The sequence below is a fragment of the Anguilla anguilla genome, chromosome 8 (assembly GCF_013347855.1).
Source record: "Anguilla anguilla isolate fAngAng1 chromosome 8, fAngAng1.pri, whole genome shotgun sequence".
Classification (NCBI taxonomy): Eukaryota; Metazoa; Chordata; class Actinopteri; order Anguilliformes; family Anguillidae; genus Anguilla; species Anguilla anguilla.
Window position 1 is genome coordinate 36,212,746 of NC_049208.1, and position 19,178 is coordinate 36,231,923.

General features: G+C 45.5%; 2 protein-coding genes across 7 annotated transcripts in view; both read right to left on the reverse strand.

The window, feature by feature from the left end:
* Positions 1 to 4,342, reverse strand: part of LOC118233666 (zinc finger protein 704-like) — a 52,743-nt gene extending 48,401 nt beyond the window's left edge. The window contains exon 1 of one of the 3 annotated variants that reach the window (XM_035429485.1): positions 3,174 to 4,341. In XM_035429485.1, the coding sequence (XP_035285376.1) occupies positions 3,174 to 3,431 (258 nt within the window). In that variant the 5' untranslated portion in view covers positions 3,432 to 4,341. Of the gene's footprint in view, positions 1 to 3,173 lie in introns of all 3 variants that reach the window. The other 2 variants (XM_035429486.1, XM_035429487.1) reach the window with 2 other exon arrangements.
* Positions 4,343 to 5,779: 1,437 nt separating this feature from the next.
* pag1 (phosphoprotein membrane anchor with glycosphingolipid microdomains 1) overlaps positions 5,780 to 19,178 on the reverse strand; it is a 40,290-nt gene continuing 26,891 nt past the window's right edge. For all 4 annotated transcript variants that reach the window (XM_035429871.1, XM_035429870.1, XM_035429872.1 and 1 more), the window contains 6 exons: positions 17,772 to 18,010; positions 17,344 to 17,395; positions 15,941 to 16,037; positions 15,108 to 15,712; positions 9,828 to 9,887; positions 5,780 to 8,998 (listed from right to left, as the gene is read on the reverse strand). In XM_035429871.1, the coding sequence (XP_035285762.1) occupies positions 8,690 to 8,998; positions 9,828 to 9,887; positions 15,108 to 15,712; positions 15,941 to 16,037; positions 17,344 to 17,395; positions 17,772 to 17,926 (1,278 nt within the window). In that variant the 5' untranslated portion in view covers positions 17,927 to 18,010 and the 3' untranslated portion in view covers positions 5,780 to 8,689. The remainder of the gene's footprint in view (positions 8,999 to 9,827; positions 9,888 to 15,107; positions 15,713 to 15,940; positions 16,038 to 17,343; positions 17,396 to 17,771; positions 18,011 to 19,178) is intronic.

The following is a 19,178-nucleotide window of genomic DNA, read 5'->3' on the forward strand; positions in this document are numbered from 1 at the left end:
CCGCTGAAAAGATGAGGGCACTGCTTTGACAGTCGCGGCACTTTCGGTGGTCTGTCTGTTAGCTGCTTGTATGTGGGAATCGATGGCAATGACAGGATCTCTGCTTCTGTAGAGCACGGCAGAGCTAAACAGGCACATATTTACTCTGAATCCCCACAAAAAATGTTGCTAAGTGGTCTTTGTTAAATGTGCGCTTTGATATTGAGAAGTAATCAAGAACTACTGCATACATGTAGCCTGATGAAGGCCTCACAGCAAAGCCTTCTGGGGAGGGGGGAGGGGGGGGGGGGGGGCAACTCATGCGGTGAATAGTTGTGACAATGAAGCCAATAAACAATTTCTAATGGCTACATTGTGAAAGAATTGAGAGTTATGCGAGTCAAAGGCTGGGGGAAGGAGAGTCAGGTTTCAATTCTGTTTCTCCCACTGCAAATCTCTCTGCATTGAGAGTCTCTTTTATTTGTCTCTTAATGTTTTATGAACTATACAGAATCTCATACTTTTTTATTACCCGAGGATTATACTTTTTTTTTTTTTTTTTAAACATGAGTTTCTTCTGTTTAAAAGCTTTAAAACATATGGAAATTCAATGCCTCAGTTCTCTTGGATTGCCTACATCCAAGAAAGCTCACAGGCAGGGTGCCAAAGTGAGACCTGGCGGCAACAGGAAGGACAAAACCCATAATCCCTCGTGTAAGAGCAGACAGCTATTGTGCCACCACTCTGCGCTGAAGGGACCTGTGCCTACCATTATGCTACAGTACGTTTGACTGCTTTGTCCATTATTGCAAAACCAAAGGCCCATCATCCGGCAACACTGATACTCCTGTCCAGTACTGTCCCCTCAAAATATGTCCAGGCGAAAAGCTCAAAATGTCCTTACATAATTCTTACAAATGAATTATTTACAAAGGCCATGTAATGCTGAAAATGATTCAGTATGAGCGTTTGAGCATCACAATTAAGCACAACCTCATCACATGCAAATGGCATCCAGCCAATTTCCATCCCAACCAAATACTCTCAAAGTCCTCAGAGCATTTGATTCAGCGTCATGTAAGAACCCGTGACAGAACAGGAGGATGCCTTTCTGAGCTTGAAGGCAGAGCTGTATGTGGGACAACCCAAATGCCCCCCCCCCCCCCATCCCACCACCCCACTCCCCCTCCCCCTCCCACTCCTCCCCCTTCTGCCCCCCTCAGCACACAAACCAAGTCAACAAGTGGCAATGCTGGAGCTGAATGGGTCTCATTTGGCATTCTGGGCAGATTGCCAGAGCCACAGATTCTTAAAACATGTCCTTTGCAAAGAGCTGTTTCTGCACCACAGCAGCTGTTCTTGGACGATTCACTCGGTTGCACTTTCACATACTTTACAGGGTTTGAAAGGCATTTTAAAAAAATGTTGTTTTAATGTTTTGGAAACGAACAATGGATTACATCATAATCACACTGAAAACATACACGATCTACATTTTAATAACAAAAGGTTTGTTAAACCGTGTATTTCACAAATGCACATGTGGTAATGTGTATCTTCTGCATTCAGGCTAAGTATAAAGCACAGAAGTGGTTCCTAACCTCAACAGAAAGGCATTAATCAAATAAAATCCCCTAAAACGAGTGAACAACAATGTCCATTCACATATTTTCTTAAGTATACGATACTATACTACAGTCGTTCCCGACCTTGGCTCTGGGGATTCCCTGTGTATACTTGGTTTTCGGGCCAACCACAGTTGCAATCCCAGAATTTTAACAACCCGTTAATTTTTAGTGATTTGGAGCTTTTCTTGTTCAGAGGGATTATTTATCCACTAAAGCCACATTATGTCCGAAATAGCTATGCATGCCATGAAGAATAGAATTCCCATGTTCATATTGTGCTTATTGAGCTATACTGCAAACAATTACATAAAAAGAAGTAACAATTTTTTTAACGGATTCAAATTAATGACTGAGGTGAATCAATAGTCTCCTAATTAGGCTGGGATGTTGAACACACGTGTTTTAAGTTCTGTCAGAATTTTTCATTAAACTTAACCCAAAGCAGGTTTGGTTCATTGTCATTTGCTTTGTCTCCGAATTCCTCATTATCTACCATATGGTTTGTTTTGGTGGGCGTGTGTCCACGCTTTCACCAAATAGGACCCTACTGAATCACCTCAGTCTTTAATTTGACCAGTAAAATAATTTTTTTCGCTCTTTCATGTAATTAAATAGACCTAATCAGTTAAATAATTGTGTTTCCTCTAAACATGAAAAGCACCTAATTAAGAAAAATTAACAGCTTATTAAAATTCTAGGACTGCAATTGAGGTTGGAACAAAAACCAGCATACACAGGGGATTCCCAGAACCAAGGTTGGGAACGACGGAAGTATAGTATCGTATACTTTGCAAAATACGTGGATGGGCATTGTAGTTCACTCATTTTAGTGTATTCTATTTGATTGATGCCTTTCTTTGGTCCTTCAGCGAGTTTTCTTTGTTTGGATAACCTACTGTAGCTATGCGTCTCCATTTGTGCAACTGGGGACTTTATTATTTAAAAAATTAATAGTGGGAATACGGAAGGTACATGCTCATTGTATCATATTCCTAATAAAACAGATTACTAACTACAAATATGATGCTGTTTCTTATTGTGTGTATACAATTGGGATAGATAATTTGACGACTGGAGCATAAAATTATAAAGCTAAAATCCTTTTTTACGTTGAGACGAAACTGGAATAACAAATCCAGTCTAGGAGAACAGTATACCATGCCAAAATGAATCACGGGTGGGACTAACAAAAAACAGAGCAGTAGCTTGCTGGCAAGCAACAACAGCGCATCGTACAGAATACTGCAGAGATTGTTTGTTTGCCTGCGTTGTACCGCCTCCTACTAGGTCAGATAAACAGCGCGCAGGCCCTGTCACAATACATTCCGAAGCAATTCGTCAACGCAAGACCATTGTTTTTTATTTCTTAAATTATATCTCTTCACTGTGGTGTCCCAACTATCGTATATTTATATGCATTAGCCTGCATCCCAGAGAAGAATTGCTGCGGTGGGTTGGCTGACAAATCTGCAGCAAGATACCTGCAGCCAAATAATGTAATACTAAGCACCAATCACTGAGTGGTTCTGCACTGAAGAAGCACAACAAAACAGCGATTCTACCAACCTTCAAGCTAGACTTCAGCGGTCCTTTTGCAGTCATCTGAGCGGGGCCCACTGCAATCTCGTCTTCGGAATACTCTTTCAGGCTTCCGTCTTGCATCAGCACCGTGTACACGTTTCGGCGAGGTCCAGTCGAAGCATCCTTGTTTTCCTGTTTGACAGCCTGCACCACTCCTGTGATCACAGCCCCGTCTCCCGTCGGGCTAGGCGCATAAACTCGGCTCCCGAGGATAGAACGCTTCACCAGACGCCTAGAATGCATAACGTTTCCCTCAAATACGGACCGTTAACTATTCAATGGCGGCCGAAAACGTCGACTTTTAAATCGCAAGTCAATGCATCAAAATAACAAAATCCTGCAGCAGACGGACTATGATCTAAAAGCACCAAGTGAACGTTGGCGAGTGATAACATAGCTTGCAAGCTAGCGATTAGGTTCGCTCCAACTTCAAATAAAACGTAATTGCAGAAGATCAAGTCGAAAGCGTTGCTAGCTACCAAATGTAAAAACAATATAAAAACGCAGCCTTCGAACGCTTGCAGTGCAGAACTCCACACACCCTGTCAACCTCTTCATTCGACCGGCCACCGATCTTTCTTCATTCGACCTGTTTGTTTTCCTGTAGCCGTTCCCTTAAGCTCGCTAGTAGCAGGAAAATCACGGAAAGGATTTCATTATTTTTCGGAGCGAAGGGCCATCTTAACACCGAATAACAAACCGAAACAATTGCAATGACAAAAAAGAGTTGCAAAATGTGTCTTTGTAACGTAATAATCAACAAAAGCAAGTTTCACGGAGAAAATACGATGCGATCTCAAAGCTGATCAACTCCGGATTCTGCAAGTGAAATCCATTCCGCAGAGGTTTCACTGGTGTCCGTGCCTCTACCGGCAGAATGCTGCCTGTAAACATGTGCGGTCTCGCGGCCACCGAGCGTTACGATTGGCTGATGAAGCACACGCCTCCACTATTTTACTCTCCCTTTACGGAGATGAAATGCCAGTTTCCCTCCTAACAGTGGTAACATAAGATGGGAAGGAAGTTCCATTCAAAACAATGACGCAATGATAGCGAGAGAAAGGAGAGCATTGGGAGGGGTGAAAATAGCGAGAATCGGAGTGCACTGGAACAAAACAAAGATCCCTCGTGAGTCCGAGCTTTCGCGGCAGGAGGCTTTGGCCATGAATGAACTGCTACGAGCCAAACGATATGGCATTATAATACGGTATTTGCTGAAGGTCAGCAAATTTGGGGAAATCAGTAAAACGCGGAAAGGAAACAAAATAGCAGAACCAGGAGTATACGCTATGTAGCAATAGAACGAAGATTTTTTTGCTTGTCCCACATTATTATTTTTCAAACTTAATTTGCCTCATGTTAATACAGCATTTAGAGAGAAATTACGTTTTTAATTAAGCTACCAAATCCATTGGTTTCCTTTGTCGTGCTCTCTCAATGATCCCAAATATTCCTGAATTTAAAAAAAAAAAAAACGAAACATTAAAAAAATCATTTGGAGAATTAGCTGTGGGTGACGGGGATAATTTAGTCCAGAATAGAAAAAAATGAATGAATTTCAAGTTAGATTAGTTACTAGTTAATTAGCGAAATTGATCCTACATATAAAAAGCAAGACGTGTTTAAAGTTACCTTTAGAAATTAATTTGCCGTAAGGAACAGCAGTTATGTATCTGTGGAAGAATCAATTTTGTCCTTAATCCAGGACATATAGGATCTATCCCTCTAGTTGATATATCAAAGTTTGTGTATTTTTACACCAAAAAGTATTTACATCGACACTACACATTGTTCAATTCATAAATATGGTGCCGTAAAGCCAAACGCAGCTGCTCATCTCGAGTAATTTATTTCTCACGCATCCATTAACGGAACTGAAACTTTTTATCTTTTTTACTGGACTTTCACCATCGCCACCCATCCATCGTTCACTAGCACAGAGGGACCTTGGTAATGCTAGCTGTACATTTAATTTGTCTTCAGCAGTGATGTGTTGCAGTACTGGTACTGAGGCACCTTATAAAATCTTCCTCTCTATACATGTCCCCTGTCATTTACTCCAGTCCCTGTCCAACCATATTCTTCCCAACCTCTCAGTCTCACCGTGTTGATGTTATTATTTTGAAGATTTTATTATTTTTTTTAACAATGTGGGAATTGCCTATGTGGTGTAAGCATCTTTTCCAAATCTGAAAAACCCACTCCAAAGAAGGGCACTGTGCTGGTGTGGCATCACATTTTAAACAGACAAACAATACTATACCAGTACTATAAAATGAGAGCAGGCATCTTGCTTATACATGTCACCTAACAGTTCAAGGATACTCTCACCATTTTCAGAAGTGCAACATTTATTTTGTTTGTAATGGCTTTTAATCTTTGCCATTAATATTCAATTACTACATTTGTATACCAGAAGCCCACAAATTCTGTTTAAATATTCAGAAAATAAGAATGATGCTTTGTACTGATTACAGTTGATACTGAATTTATTTTCTGGATACTTCAAGAACAGGACCCCTCTCCCCCAACACACACACACACACACACACACGCACACACAAAGGGGAAAAAGCGAAACCTTGCGGCAGTTTCTTTAAGTATGTACATTCTTTATTCGAATAGGTAGTTTGATAAACAGGCTGGACCGTTTCCTGGTGCTAGCAGCCGAGGCGCTCCCTGTTTTTCCGGTCTTCTCTCTGACCCTCATGTACGCTGCGCCAGCAGCTCACGGCATGCAAAGCCTGCGTACAGCGCTGCATGTGGTACCTTGTAAAATCTGATAGCGATGCTCACCTCCGACAGATCATAAAAAAACAATTTATGGCACTTCCATGAACATCATTAAGTTTAAAGGATTGCATTACTTCACTGCATGGAATAATCAGAGGGCACGTGAATAGAGCGAGGGAGTCATTTTTTTTTCATAAATATTAATCACAAAGAGATTTACTCCCTATAAAACGCATATAAAATCTCAGACGCAAGCTTCCATTTTTCTGAGGACAGTTAATGGTTGAAATGTACTGCCTCCATAATGCAGATTTGCACTAATACTGGGTAATTCAGTCTGACGTCGCTTTGTCTATTTAATATCAGACAAATGCCATAACAATGGTCTAAATTGATGACAGCTGCGGTAATGCGTGTACTCTATACTGAAAAGAAGACATACATATTGTATGTAAGCACTACATTTCTTTTCTTGTCATAGCACCTTACAGCAGTTCTACAATGCTTATTTTCAAATATCAATGTGCATTCAGATAGCTTGAAGCAGAGAATACAAAGTTTAAATGTTCAACAACAGCAATTAAATATATATTTATATTTAAATAAAAGTACCTGCATATTCAAAAATGCCTGCCAACACATTTAAACATGGCAACTGCTTTGCACCGATAGAATGTACCACGACTGGATTGAAGTCACTAGGAGAGGAACTACACTGGATTTAAAGACAGAAACAAATATCAGTAGCTTATATATGTTATTTTACTGCTTTTCAACAGGGCTCAATACACCCCCACGTGGAAAATTTTTATGAGCTGTTGACCTCCGTCTCAAAACTATTCCGTCAGTCAAACCAGCATGCCATGCGTCTTACAGTTGCCACTATTCTATAAAATATGATCGTTTCAAAAGATATTAACTATAAATTACAGTATAATAGACTGCAAACAGCATGTGCTATTCTGTCCTCACTGCAGTTAGCGGATAGCCTATCACGGAGGTACAACTGAATACACTGTTCCCATGTGAACATGAATAGACAGATGTGAAGGTTGTTTAATAACGAGGAAGCTAATGTGAATCCTTACAATAACTGAAAAAAATACTATCCTGCAAAAAGACACAGGCCTCTTTTGGCCTGTTGTCATCATCCGATACACGCACGCATCTCTGTGAGAATAACGGGTATGTATGAAAAATAATTAAATCTGACATTTTAAGTGCCGTTTTAACAAGATAAACTTGCCGGGGCTTGTGCTGCAGTACCAAAACTTTCACTGTGCATAGGAGTCCTTCAACATGACCACCATGCACGTACCCAATATAAGCAAAAGGTTAAATAAAAATAAAAATAAAATGAAGGTACAAGTTATTAAACACCGTCAGATTACCAAATAATTTTGTGATTACTTACGGTGACAGATAATATTAACATTCAGAACGAGATAAAAAATCCTGTGAGCTACTAAAAACACACACACAAACAAATCACAAGATTCCAATGTCAGCATGAACAAATATGCTCAGAGCCTTACCGAACCTTGATGTGTGGCCGGTAAGGCCTTTAACTTTTTTCATCGTTCACATAACAATAAGATGCTGCCGATAGCAAAAAGCAGTTTTTTAAAAACCTTAAGCCATGAAGAAAATACACTTTCTTAATTGAATGCTATTTAAAGCTGTAGAAATGAAGTATTCAGTGACTCAGTTCATTTATAATGTCTATAGTGAGTCAGCTACAATACAAGGTCACCTAGGGTCATATGCGTACCTTTGCAGTGTGCTTCAACCAGCTGCTCATCTTTCGAGCCTAATCACATTAAAATGTCCACAAAGTCTTAGAAATAAAGATGTCCCATAATGTAATACCTTGTCTCGGCAGCAACAGGCCTTGAGAATTGGGGTTTGGTATGTTTTTGTTACTTTTCAAACTGATCCTGTATCACCAGGTCAGTGGCCTACCACTGGAAAGATGATTTCAATTAGACAATGAAAGTACAGGCTTCCAGGATAGCTGCTGCGCCTCACAGATAAAACAGAACCTCAATATAAACACTCCCAGCCAATCAGAACACAGGACAGGTATTGTGCTTATCAAGGTTTTTTAGAAATAAAAAATATTCTGAAAAACATTTAAAGCCACAATACATGTGCAAAGTTGGCCGGTATTTCAGGTCTGAATAGAGAAAACTCTCACTTTGAGTTTGTCTCGTTTTCCCTTAAAATAAAATGAAATATCTCAAAAATAAAAAACTTACTTTAAATATATACTCTAGTTGCCTCTCAGTTATGACATGAAGTTGGAAATAACCCCAGGGTGGTTACAGAGGGAAGGGTCTCTTTTTCTCCCACTGGGTGTGTTTCCTATAGTTCCCTATGAATCTATGCCCGTTAGGACAAACTGTCCTCTTCTGCAGCCCACAAGACTGCATTCGTTCAGCACTGGTCTGAATGCAGAAATAAACCCACAGCAACTTTGGAGCAACTTTTCTCACGACCCCACATTACCAGCACAAACAGGAGTCACCAAAAACGCACAACACGAATGAACTTAGACCACTGGGCAGCCGTGCTGACACAAGCCTCACATTGCCATGACCTTTCCGACAGAAAAAAGGGACTAAGACACACAACATCAAAGGCAGACCCCCCCCCCCAGCCCCCCGAAAAGTCCAGAATGAATTTGTGTGAGGCGGCGGTTGAGAGCGAGGCCCGAGGGCAGTGGGCGGAGCCTGCAGAAAGGGAGGGCGGGGCCAGGCGTGCTGCAGTCAGAGCCGGGAGATCTCCCTGGTGAGCTCCACCTCCCCCACGCTCTCGTAGTCGGGCTCCCGGTGGGCCGGCTCCTCCTGTCCCGAGGCCGAGCCCCCGCCCCCCGCCTTCGGGATCCCGATGGTCTCGTAGGCGGGGTCCAGGGGCGGGGCCTCGACGTCGGGCTGCGCGTAAACGTCCTTCACGGAGGCGTACAGGTCGCTGGACGTGGACCCGGCCAGCAGGCCGTTGATCTCGCCGATGCTGCTGTAGTCGTCCTCCTTCTCCGCGGCGGCGGGCTTCGTCACCGACGAATACATGGCGGACAGCTGGAAGCAACGGGCGAGAACGCGTCACCGTGCGACACGACCAACACTCATGCACTTCAACGGCCACACTTTATTTCACGGGTCCGTTTATCCAGCGAGAAAGCAATTATCAAGCACATTATTACTTAATTTCAAATATTTCAATAATATTTCACAGTTCACTAATAGTTTTCGTTCTGTATGACTTACGTTTGTAAACAGTTTGCCAGCCAGTAATAAGAATTCAGTTTTGGTTCTACACCACACTGGTCAGAAGACTGCACCGCCCTAAACTACTCTTAAACTATATATATGGTTTAGGTCATGCTTAATAACTTTATTTAGTATTCTAACAATGCTAACAGTGCAAACAGATGCGGGCTGAACGGCAGTGGGGTGGAGGAGTGGGCGGGGTGGTGAGGGACAGGGGGCGGGGTCTGAGGCGGGGCCCAGCGTTATTGGGCCGGGGCCGGCCTGCCTGTCATCGCTGGCCGGACGCCTGCAGCTCACGGCGTTTCCAGGACAGGTGGTGACAGCGGTGGCCGTGACAGGCCAGGGATTCGGAGCGCGGGGAGAGCTGGCAGGCTGCAGACGGCTTGGCAGGGCATGAGAGGTAGAGGCCTATATATCACACCCACCCCCCCTTCTGTTTCTAGAGAGGTCATTGCAAGGGTACGAGCAGTAATGCCGCTGGATGTGCGAACGGCCAAAATAACACCTCAGCTAGCAGTACAGGTCACAGAAAGGGGAGGGGGGTGGGTACAGTAGGTAGGTGGGGGGGGGGGGGGGGGGCGTTCTCTAGCTTAGGAGGACAGGACAGGACAGGACAGGGGCGGGACCAAATACCCACCTCATTCTCAGAGAGCTGGTCGTTCTCCTGTCCGGGGGTAGGAGACAGCGGACTGTTTATCTGCTCAAGCGTTTAAAAAAAGACACAGCAGTTAAGTGACATTTTTTAATTTAGCAAAAATCCCTACGCGGTGCACTGGAGGACACTAAATAGATTTAAGGTTGAGCCAATTATTATACGGTCTGCTAGCTTCTTGAAGCATTTATGCGCTGAAATGGTTGTATATTTACACAGTGGTAAAATGTTGCCGCCAATTAATTATGGAGGAGCTACTAATTGAAACCATTAGCAATGCACGCCGGCATTCGCTTTTGATCTGGAAATTCTGCAAACATAACAGAAGGAAACCGGAAAACCAATTCACAGGCGAAGGATTACGACGCATTTAGTTTATTTTAAATTAAAATAAGGGCAATAAGTCAGTATACCCATATGGTACGTAAAACCACCACAGAAATCAATATTGGAGTGAAACTCAATGTCTTCTCCTTTTAAAAGGTGAATGAACACTGACAGAGCAGAGATAGATAGATAGCTAATATGCAGCCTTGGTGCTGTGTACAGCATACTGTACTACTCTGTAGCAGAAGGAATTAAACAGAAGGGAACCATTAATAATTAAAGGGTCTCTTTAAACATTCACTGAGAAGCGGTTGAACTTCCTCCAGGCGGGGTACGCGTGGCTGTCCGTGGAGGCCGCGATCCCACGCCCCGCGAACGTTTGATCAACCGCGCGGCGGTTTGAGAACTTTACCCGCCTCCCTGTCAGCCCCGCGCTGACGTCTCTATTCCACCCGCCGTAGCGATCGCCCCCCTGCCACGCTTCCCCTATCAGTTCATCTTACGCTGGAGTAAATCGCACGGGAGCGCCTTGCTGTAAAACTGCAGCGTTTCGGATGCAAAACGACAGGATTCTTCAACAGCATTTTTTCGAACACTTTTGAGGCGTTGATCGCTGATGACTGAAAGCAACCAGATAATCAGGGAGTGCTCTTGCTTCAGAAAAGAGCATTTTATTGTCAACTGAATTCAGAATGGCTTGTATGGGACACGTAGGCTATTAATTGTGAGAAAACAATAATAATTTGATCAAATCCATAACCCCAAAGAAAGTCCAGCGTCCTACATCACTCACGCTTAAAGCTTTGCTCGCGTGAAACACTGGAGCCTCCAATCAGGAGCGGGCGGCATCACACGCCGACCCAGCGGAGTGGCGGAGGGTGGTCCCACGCCGCTAAGGCCCGCTCATATGGGTGATAAGGGAGAGGATGGAGAGCAGGGCACAGAGCGGCTCTTTGTTTCCACTGGTGGAGGGAGGGGGAAAAAGGTCACATGACACAGCTGACATCATGCATAATCGCGCTCCCGGCGGCTCGGTCTGCGCTCGGAGAGAGCTGCCGCTCGGTATTCTGAGGGAACCGCTCCGGAACGCCACCGTGGCCGAATCCGGCCGCGCTGCCACACCGTCCCCGTCGCTACGCTAACGCATCCGCTCAGATCACATTATGCCATTTCCAGCATCCCAGTTCTACGCCCTCCGCTTGGGCTGATAGGCCATTATTCCACCCGACAGTGTTCAAATCGCCAAGCCTGTGTCACTCATAAACAATTACGTTCAATCGCAGCGAGTGAAATAGCTTGTTTCCTTCCGCTGAATTGAGGGTAAAGGCCCTTCACAAGTCAGCGCAAATCAACTGAAATAGCTATGGTTGGTTCACAGTCACTCAAGCTTTTCACACCCTGGTACGAGGTGTCAAAACGATGCCAGCTTGCAAAGCCACTAGCAACAGCGAGCTGTTCAGAAACAAACGTCACACACAACAAAGCGTTTCACTTCCACACTTGAAATAAAACTAAAACATTACTTTGAAGAGACAGTAGGCTACATTGAATTACTACTGCTTCTGCAACAGCTAGCTATATACGTATATTTTAAAATGAGCCTAGCTGGTTTGAAAGCTACACACAGAGCATGTTGTGTATTTCAGACAGGTGGGTAAATGGCCTCTGGTGAACCTGTGGAAGAGGCTAATGAGTATCCGGGAAAAGAGGACAGCCTGGAATAAACAGCCTAATAATTCCACTGGTTCAGGCCATGATTGAGCACCAGAGCATTTTAAGAGATGTTTATGATTACTCTGAGGACGCATATTCGCTGCAGCATCTGCATCTTTCCTCTTTGTTTAATTAGCAAGCCAATTAATTTAATGGTCCTGAAGCCCGGGAATGCACCTTGGCGAGAATCCCATCTCACCTCGCAATTTTGCATTCACTTCCTGTCACGTGACCTGAGAGCGAGGTCCCATAAGAGGCCACCTCGGACCAGCTGCCTTCCCGTCATCTGCTTCGAAAAACCCGTTATTAATTAAAAGAGCCCCTCTGCAGTGGCACGCGGGTGCGGTGGGAGAACTCGCTCGCGCGCGGCTCTTAAGCTCTTTCATCCTGCTGTTATGATATACGTCGTATTAAGCTCTGCTGTTGCGATATGTGACATTAAGCTCTGCCGTTGTGATATGCGGCTGAACGTCAGGTGCACTCGTGGAGGAATGACAGGTAGGATACCGAACATGACAGCTGCCTCACGAGGAAGACTGACGTGAGACAGACAGGGGGCAAGCGGAGAGGGCCAGAGCTAAAGAGGACAACAGGCCGGAAAGTGGCACGGCGGGGGAGCCTCGCGATTTCGGCCAGATATCCCCAGAGTGCCATATATCTAGTACTGCCTCCCAGCTACACAATAGAAATTATCCAGTGGACCTGCCCACACCATTACAAAACACAGGACAAAATACAAAAAAATAAAACAAAGACACAAAAATAAATTATATCTCTGCGCGAGTTATTCATCTACGCGTGACTGCCGTAGACTCGGGTGTCGCCCGTGCGCCAGGTGGCTGATTGAGGCGAACCCGGCATGTGGCTGGGAAGCGGGGCTGGGCGTACCGCGCGCGAAAGCTCCGTGTGTATCCTGAATGTATTTAAATGCATTAAATTAGATGTATTACGGATCTGTGATCTCGGCGGGTGCGGGTGCGCTGCATGTAGCGTGGCAGGGGTTCCCCGTATTCCTTCACCCCGATATGAGCACCATATGTGCGTCTGCTGAACATCCCGCTGCCCACTCAATAAATCAATCCAGATTTCCACTTAAAAACTGAAAGGCTAAGCTCACGCAGTTCACAAGACATAATTACAGCTCTTACGTCGCTGTATGTATGCACTATCGTCTATATGAGGTGGTCATAATTTCTTTTCTAAGTCTTGCATTATTTTTCCAGCAATATTTATTTTGCATTAAATATAAGGAGGCACGATAGAACACTTACAGTCCTTAAACCCAGTACCTGTTATGGTTGTCAGTGTACTCAGTGTCCCTGTGCATTCTGCATTGCTAATCTCTGTCTGACTCCTGGTTCTCTGTGTAAAATGTGTGTCCATTGGATTTAAGCGTGTGATATAGACGTCTGCATGAATGCTGTGTGTATTGAGAAGATGTACATGTGTTCTGTATCTGAAAATAAACTGTGGCCTACAAATGAAAGTACGATTGGCTAAAATGTTACGTTAAATTAAATAACCCAGGAAGATCTGAATAAGATCCAGAAATCTTAATCTACTATACATTATAATTGTTTCTATGGCTGTCGCAAGTCATATTGGTTAATATTACTACTGTATTCATTGCGGTTGCTTTTTTGTTGTTCTTAATGGAAGAAAATTGCATACATAGTTTGTTATCATCATTTTAGATGACAAGCTACGATAGGCTAAATGGCCTGTCATAATAGTCCTATCTGCAGTTTAGAAATATAGTGGATCGATGAGCATTTTCTGGATTGCTGTGTACACTCTGGATTGATGCATGTGCCAATACAGCGGATAGCATATTTTCACATCTATTTTGGCTCCGTGGATGCATTACTGCAAAAACTCTCTATGCTAGGCTACTACAGTTCTGCCAGAGTAAATTAGAGCTGTAATATTCGACCCACAAATATCTCCAGTGTGCACAATCGTCAGTGGAGGTTTACAGCGCCCGTCACACAAGAACAGACTGATTTAGCGCCCCCCCGACACCCCTCCAAAAAACACCCCACCCCACGCCAGGGTGACCCCACACGCTCATTCGCTGTCACAGCACAGCGGGGCGACAGCTGTATCCACGGTTCTCCAATCAGCCTAACAAAGCACTCTGCATACAAACACCGCGCACATTCCCCTAATGAGAGAAAACACAACAACGGTCCCAATTAGATGCAGTTAAGACCTTGGACGAACAGCTCCACGGGGGCTTTAACGTAATATATAACCAGGTAGCGATGCAGGGAGGCGGCAAACACGTCTGCTGACTTCCCATTCGCACGTGGAATTGGGGTCGGGTGGTGGTGACCCCGATTCAGCATGCGGTCCCATACTGCCATGAGGCGGCGTCAAAAGAACGCGGTTTTTATGACTAATTAGCTAACTGGCAAAAAAAGGCTAACGGCGCAGGTAGCCGGGCGATCCCCGAAGAACGACACAAAGGACCGCGATTCGCGTAAACAAAGACTCCGCTTCCTAGAAAGCGTAGCCGTGGCGACCGAGGAGCCGTGTGATAGATCGCGGCGCGCTGCAGAGACGCCCCACGCTGGGAGACGCCGGGAGGGCAGTCAGGAGTTCAGTCTGCCAGCGCTTTGCTCTCCAAGACAGACGCCTTCATTTGTATTCTACCGGCGATGCCGTGTAGGCAGCTTAGAAGATAATAACTAAGGAAAAAAGCGCACTGAATCTCCTCGCTCCTTTCCGAATCACATGTCCGAACACAAAGGAGCCGCTGCAGATAAAACATTTGGGTATCTTCACGCCACGCACCTGAAAACACCCAATTAGCGCAATTGTCACCATAATTATTGGCAGGCCTATTATTTCCGTTATTCGTTCGTTATTTATGTTGTCAATTTTTCAGCGCTTGGGAACAGGGTGTGTGCTCATTTATGTTAGGAGCAAGGAAGGTGTGTACGTGTGTGTGAAGGGGGGGTGGGGGGTCTTTAGAAACAGGTTGGGGAATGGGAATCATTAAATTCATTGCAAACAAGGCAATATAATAGCTAATTATTTCGAAACAATGCTATGCTGTACTGTATCACAATATATAGAATATACTACCTGACGAAACTATTATGTTGAATAATTATGTGAATTAATATGTTGGGGGGGTCATATAAAAAAATAAACCCTTGGTCACCCCCCCCCCCCTCCCCCCTCCCCCCTCCAGCACTGTTGCTCTGGGGCAGAGCTCACCTCGCCGTTCTCCAGCCCCGCCCCCAGCAGAAGGGGCGTCTCCTGGTTGTCGTTCTCGTCCAGCACCTTGTCCGGGATGGGCGGCGGCTGCTCCTCCTCCTCCTCCTCGGGCGGGGGCGGGGCCTCGGCGGCGCGCCGCGCCTCCAGGTCGGCGCTGTAGCGGCTCTTCTTGTTGAGGTCCACGGACGCGTACTCGTCCCCCGCCTGCAGGGGCGCCCTGCCCGGGCTGGCGGGGCTCAGGCGGCCGTTGGGGACGGGCGGGGCCGCGTCGGACAGGCTGGAGGCCGACGTGCCGTTGGCCAGGCCCTGGGAGCCCGAGCCCTTCAGCTCCTTGACCGTCTCGTACAGCGAGTCCTCCACGCTCACGTCGCGGGACGCCGTCTCCTTCACCACCTCGTACGTCCCGTCCCCCGCGGAGGCCTGCGGGTCCGCCCCCGCCCCCGCCCCCGCCGCCGCCCCCGCCCCCGCCTCGTCCAGGGCGCTGTTGGGGGGGATGCTGGGAAGCTCGCGGTCCTGGTGGCACTTGGAGGACCTCAGCTCAGACTGGCTGGACAGCATCTCCTCCGAGAGGTGAGGACTGGTGTCCAGCGTGTCCTCTGACAGAACTGCGTGTGGAGGATGAGAGCCCCGCTCACTACCAGCCCAGCACAAGCCAAACTGTCATTTAAAGCCACTGAAAGCAGCCCGCTCCCCCATGCTGACACACTGGATTAATGTGAGCCCAGCTACACCTTCATACACACTGTATCTTAAACAGACAACGGATCCCACCAGACAGCCTATTTACAGAAGCCTGCATCAGAACCCGGCTGACACACAAAGGGGATTTTCACCTGTACCGCAGGTCAGCGGCCCGTTCTGGGAGCTGCTGGCCACCATGTCGGTCGCGGGGCTGTCGACAGACTGGCTGAACGCCTCCCTCTCCGACACCTGGGGAGAGAGCGCCTTCGGTCACTGAGGTTCCCAGACTGGCTGGGATCAACAGCACGGCGCCCCTTTGTTAGCGCTGCGAACGATGACATCGTCGCATCCGCCGCCAGGGAAGCTGCTGCAGTCTACAGGTCTTTGTTTGGATTTTCAGCCGACGTGCAAGTGAACTAGTGTAGCTCTGTACTGCCACCTAGTGGCCCCTTCAGGAACCGCATGCTGTGAGGATACTGAGGAACACTGATTTTGAATAGAAACAATCATTTTGTAAAAGAACAAACTTCAATTGTCAAGGACTCAGTATTATCAGATGCTTAAGGACAAACACACATACACATACAGAAATATATATATTTGTGTGTGTGTGTTTACATTTTATAGCTGGTTGACAAAAAAAGTCAAATGTTATTTTTATAGCATGATACCAGAATTAGAGAGGAAATGACAGTATGCAGGTACAGTATGTATTATTAATGGAAGTCTGCGATGCAAAAAATATATTCAATATAGTTACAAATGTGCATTAATGATTGATGTGACTGTCACTGGGTGACAAATATTTTATTGAATTTTTCTCTTTGCACGGGGCATGTGACTATATAATTTATCACAGTTATTAATAAAGCTGTGTTTTTTTGTTGTTGGAAAAAAAATAGATTTTTCAAGTGGTTTCATTGCAGGAAAATGCAATCAAAAGAAAACGTTTATGTGAATGAAAAAGTGCATCCAACCTGATGCACTTTATGTGAATCAAAATGAGACCAACTCTGAACATATCTCCTGCTTCCCACGGCTGGCCTTTCAGTGTGGTTAGCTGTTAAATCATCAAGTCACAATGATGTGCCAAGTTCTCTTTTTCAGGGGGATAGTATCTGCGAGTGAAACATGAGATTCTACCCACAGTGCCGTGCAGCAACATTGGGTGTGTGGGAGAGGAGCGTGTGCAGCATGCATGGAATGTGGGTTTGAATCTGTGAGTGCGTGCGCGTGTGTGTGTGTTTACGAGTGTAGACGTGTGCAGGCGTGTGTATGCAGTGTAAGTGTGTGCCTATGTGTCTCTATCTGCCTTTGGTCTGTGTGTGTGTGTGTGTGTGTGTGTATATGTGTGACACACACCCAACAAATGTGTGAAGCAAAAGAGGAACATGCATGCGTGTGCTGGTCTGCTCAGAGTCCAGGTTGCACAAGACTACAACCCCACTTTTACTATTACACGCAAATATGCACAAAAAAATGCAGTTGCCTTGAGTTTGTTATTCAAAATGCAGTCAAAGCTGCGAGCTCTGTCCTTGCTCAGAGTAATACACACCCCATTCATCAGGTTCTCATGGTCCCCAGTTGGCAGGCTTTTTTTCTTTTGTCTAGAAACACACAGAAAAAGCAGCTGTTAGGGTTAGGGTTAGGCGTTCGAACTCTGGCACACACTGTGGCACACACAGTGCCATGGTTAGAAACCCAGCAGAACAAAGACACAGATCTGTGCGTTCCCCCAGATTCAAGCTCAAATGTACAACGGGGTACAGGAACGTGCGCTTCATTCCCTTCACTGACCTTACCAATGCTATGCTAAGATAATAAACTCAGGTTACAAACTACAGTACAACGGATCAAACCAACAGCAATGGCAATACAACACCTCAACCACACTGTGAAAGTAAAGGTTTAAAATACATATCCAGCACTGGCACAGACAGGATATGCAACGGTGAAGGTCACACATGGCACAGAGGCACTCACCCCTGGCAGCTGGCACACAGCATTAAGAGCAGGGAGATGAGCAGGAAGCCAGCGAGGGCAGCGATGGTGCCCACCAGGGCCAGCTGCCCGCTGCCCGCCGCCCCCGTGACCTCCGCCACACCCGAGCCCCACGCGCCACTCAGCAAAGGAGCCATCGCGCGCAGTGGGCCACACTCATCTGCAGGGGGCGCTCCGGGTCAGCAGCCTCACGGCACGTGGGGGCGGGGGGGGTCACCGCCCTGGAGGGGTGTAACAGAGGGTAACGCTGAAATTTTAAACGTCAGAGAACGTGGCAGTGTAGTACAATGGGTAAGGAGCTGGTCACAGGTTCGATTCCCAGGTAGAGCACTGCCGTTGTATCCTTGAGCGTTGCTGCACCTTAATGCTGCAGTATATATCCAGCTGTATAAACGGATGCAATGTAAATGCTATGTAAACGTTGTGTAAGTCGCTCTGGATAACAGCGTCTGCTAAATGCCTGTAATGTAATGTAACACAGGTGTGGCCATTTGTTCTGAGAATATGCCAGACAGTTCCAATGTTTACCATAGGACACAATGATATAAACCTACTGCACACACTCTCCTGAGAACAGACAGCATTGCTCATGATTATTTGCCTGCTGGAAAGTTTTCCTCCCTCCAGTGAGGGTAAAAAGCACCTGAAAGCACTTTGCCTGGGCACTGCTCCCACTGTTACTCACTTGCAATCTTAATACATCATTCAGTTTAATTTGATGGATTACCAAGGTAAGTGTCGGTCTATTATGTTGGTCTGCTTCCAGTAAAAAACAAAGGGTGCGTTTATATATATATGTAAAAAGTTGTGTAAGTCGCTCTGGATAAGAGTGTCTGCTAAATGCCTGTAATGTAATATTCTATAATTAACTTGCTCAGAAAGTGATTGCAAATAACTATTTAAAGCACTACACATTTGACAAAGTGTATACCCCAACGTACGTGACTACATTTGGGTCATAGGGTCTGCATGTACCCCTGATTAATCAGTGAATATATATTAATAGTTTTAAGTTAAAAAAAATATTCAGACATTTTATTTATCTGTGTGACCCAATGTCTATGATTGCCTACACGAACAACTCGTTGAAACACAGGTACCGTCTACCCAAGCTGTAACACACGCAATAACACTCAACTTAATCTGTGGCGGTATTTGTTCACAAAACGATACTCTTCACGTATGATGATGATGCGGAATTCCGTAAGGTGCGTGAAGTTTCACCACCAGGGGGCAGCCCAGGCAACAAGAAAATCCTCCTGAATCTTCCCGCCGCGGCAAAACAATGCATCACTGTGCAAAAACAACTCGGTCCACTGCAGTTCACTCTATTGAAGAATAACAGAGTGCTGATCTGAGCTGTTCGCACTTGAAAAGTAACCTTCGTAT